Source organism: Apis dorsata, unplaced genomic scaffold (genome assembly GCF_000469605.1).
Source record: "Apis dorsata unplaced genomic scaffold, Apis dorsata 1.3 scaffold_846, whole genome shotgun sequence".
Lineage (NCBI taxonomy): Eukaryota > Metazoa > Arthropoda > Insecta > Hymenoptera > Apidae > Apis > Apis dorsata.
This window is the reverse complement of record NW_006263971.1, coordinates 243,073-246,924: the sequence shown is the minus strand read 5'-3', so window position 1 is coordinate 246,924 and position 3,852 is coordinate 243,073. Positions and strand designations below refer to the sequence as shown.

Below are 3,852 nucleotides of genomic sequence, written 5' to 3'. Positions count from 1 at the left end.
AGGAATGAGTTATAGAAATGTTGTGTAATGAAAATTTTAATAATTATGAAAATAAGATTTAATCAAAAATATATAAATACATAAATTAAAAAATAGTCGAATGTAAATCTTATATATATATATGATTTAATATAGTATAATTCTATAGAATTTAATAAGAATAATTATAAAAAAATTGAAAATAAAAAGCATAAAAAAATAACAATTTAATCATTTTATCAAAATATTTTCTACATTTTCAATTGAAAATTTGTATCAAATTATTATTATATTATTATTATATAATTAAATATATATTATATTTAGTTATATTATATTATATTATATTATATTATATAATTAAATTATTTCTTTTCTAAATTATAGCACTTGGAAAATAATCTATAAGTATTTTTCATATATTTGTCTTTATAGGGTAACAGTAGACTATCATTAAAAGCATTATATAAATATGGCTCTTACAAATATATCTGGCATTCCTGATAAACATTGGCAACCGCCATTTGTAGCATTTGAAACAACGTAAGTATATAATTACTATTTTTATCTTATAAATTTTTATAATTTTTACAAAATATTATTATTATTTATAAGACAAAATATTTGAAATGTTGATAAAATTAATCTTTATATTAGATATTTAAAAAAGTTTTTGCCATTTTTAAAATAAAAAATTAAAGAAATGTGGGCAAGAACTTTTCCAGGCATCTAATATTTGTAAACTTTTAATACTAAAATTTTTTGCTCCTAAATTTTTGTTAAAATGTCAAAATGTTAAATTTTTTTATAAATTATGACTAATAATTAAAAATAGATGATATGTTTTTTGTAAGTTATATATTTTGACATTAAATATGTATTATAATTTTCAAATCCATAAAAATTAAATATATATAATAGAAATAAATAAACAATTAAATAGCAAATATTTGTATTTGAATTTAATAATACTATTTAATAAATTTTAATTTTTTTGTGATTTTATAATCATTTTAAATTTTAACCTAATCCATTTTAACATGACATGAATAGTTAAATATGAATTTGAAAAAAATTCAATTAAAAAAAAAAATGCAAATTTTCAATTTTGTATTTTTTTAATAATATTCAATTTCTCTTGATAAAAAATCATGATTTCAATATGCTAAGGTAAGGCAATTCCTATATATATATTGAATAGCATGTTTTAGCAAATTATTTTTCTTTTATATTAAAAATAAAAATGATTTTGTAATTTTTCTTAATGTTTTTTTCAATTAAAACTTTTGCTCTATCACATGATATGTTAAATTTTCTCTAAGATTATTAGTTTTTAAAATAAATTGAAAATCAATAAATAATAATCAATAAAAGAAAATCAATAAAAGAGAATACATTTTAGATCTATTTAACTTTGATTACAAAAAGCTGCTTATATCATTTTATTTAGAAGAATTCACAAAATTATTTTGCCTCAAGACTAACACTTTTAAAATTGAAATTTTTTTTTAAATTAATTCTTTCAAAAACTAGTTTTATTTTAGAAAAAAATAATTTGTAAATTAATAAAAATTCAACACGTAAAAATTTATGAAAAAAAATACTTATTGAAAATTACAAAATTAGATTATGTTATAAGTGTAATATATACGTGGTAATGAATTATTTTTTTATATAGAAATATATTTGATTTTCAGCTATAAAAATATTAAATATTAAAAATTTATATATTAAACATTATGTATTAAACTTTTTTTTAAAGATAATTTCATATTTGGTAATTTCAAAATGATATATAAAGATTCATAAAAATATTCGAACATTTATCATCATAAAGAAAATTGTTAATAATAATAAAATATACAAAATATGATGAAATTTGAAATACATGAAATTTATGTAAAAAAAATACCTTTTGTCCAACAAAAAATATCATGGATATGTTCAATGTTCAGATATATTGTATATAATTTAAATTGATATAATAGATAATAAATTTTATAATTTTATTTTAATTAATAATTTATTTATCATAAATTTTCATAATTTTAATTTTAATATAATTGATATATTATAATAAATTATAAATAATTTCTTTAATATTTGTAAAGCTTAAATGTTTCAGTACATCAATTGAAATGTGATGCATTTTTATATTTGTATATTTTTCTGATATATTATACAATTTAGTATTATTTAATATATTTGATTTTATATAGTTCAAATACATTTGAATTCGTTTTTAAAAGTGCATTTCTTTTTGGAATTTGTTTATTATTTGTTTATAGCTATCAGATATATTTTCGATAAGCAAGTAAATGGTAAGTAAATAATATAGTTATGAATATTAATATATGAATATTTAAATGAAATCTGTCAAAACAAATTAATATTTTTTAATTTCTTTATTATGGCTAGCAATATTTTTAAATATATTTTAATCTATATTTTAATATTTAATATATATATATATGTGCATATATGTATGTACATATGTATGCATTTTTGACTGAGATAAACAAAATATGCGTAATATGAATGCTGAATACGAATTTATTCACAATTTAATTTTTACAAAAAATTGCTATTTTTAGTTTTATTTTATTATTTTTTATTATTATTTTATTATTATTTTATTATTATTATTATAGTTTTATTTTATTATTTTATTATTATTATTATAATTTTATTTTATATTACCATTTATATTTTATTTTACCATAAATTTTTAAATTGTTCCAATATTTTGATATAAAATAATTGTGATTTAGTTTTTAATATTTAATTATTTCAAGTTAAATTAAATAAATTGTTCATGTAGGTAAATTATAATAAATACTCACCAACGAAACAATTTAATTTTATTTTTATTATAATTAACAAAGATATGGATTTTTAAAATTAAGCATATTATCCAAATATTATTATAACTATATGCGATTTCAAAAGTATTCAAACTTAAAGGTGAACGATGTTTATACTAAGTTTCTTTATAAGTTTCTTTTAGCAAATATTATGATTAACAAACTCAGTTGATGGTAGGACGTTGTTTAGTGAATTTCAAGTTATCATTGCGCCCAATTATTAAGATAAATTTTATCAACAAATTAGAAATACGAAAGTTTGAAATGGAATTGATATTAGAATTTAATAAAGAAGAAAAATCTTATAAAAAAATTATTGATTTGGTAAAAGTAAGTTAACGATTTAATATGAAAAAATATAAATAATTTGATAATTTTAAAATATGTAAATATAAATACATTTGGAAAAAATCTAAAATTTTCGAATTCTAGCAAAAATATAATTTTTACGATAAAGTTGCAATAATGAAATTATATATTAATAAAATTAATCGATGAAATAGATTAAATTTTGTAAAAAAATATTTAAAAATAATACATTTTGAGAATTTAATATTCTTTAATAAAAATAAATGTAATATTTTTGATGAACATAATTTAATATAGAGAAAAATTCAACATATAATATAATATAGAAATAATTTATAATTTTAAAATAATATTTATAAATACAATTTTCAATAAATATATATGTATCAAATTCACAGACTTTAAGATACATAACAAATATTTCAAAAAGTAAACTTTGAAGAAAAAATGTTTTAATCAAAGTTTATAAGATTTAAAAAAGTACATTTATTTATGTATTTATATGTTATTATTGAATTAAATTCATATAGTTACGAACAATTGTTATAAATTTATCCAATTTAGTTTTTTTTAAATAGAAGAGAAAATTTAAAAAATTTTTTTCAAATTTTGATGAAAAGATTTCAATATTTTGACAAAAAATAATTTTTTGTTTTATAGCACATATAGCAGCATATAATATATTTCATCAAAAAATGTA

General features: G+C 15.3%; 1 protein-coding gene across 2 annotated transcripts in view; it reads left to right on the top strand.

The window, feature by feature from the left end:
- The first annotated feature begins 172 nt into the window (after nt 1-172).
- LOC102681133 (peptidyl-prolyl cis-trans isomerase-like 1) overlaps nt 173-3,852 on the top strand; it is a 35,689-nt gene continuing 32,009 nt past the window's right edge. Inside the window, exons 1-2 of one of the 2 annotated variants that reach the window (XM_006623218.2) lie at nt 173-191; nt 413-522. In XM_006623218.2, the coding sequence (XP_006623281.1) occupies nt 452-522 (71 nt within the window). In that variant the 5' untranslated portion in view covers nt 173-191; nt 413-451. Of the gene's footprint in view, nt 192-412; nt 523-3,052; nt 3,174-3,852 lie in introns of those variants that run through there. The other variant, XM_031514026.1, reaches the window with a different exon arrangement.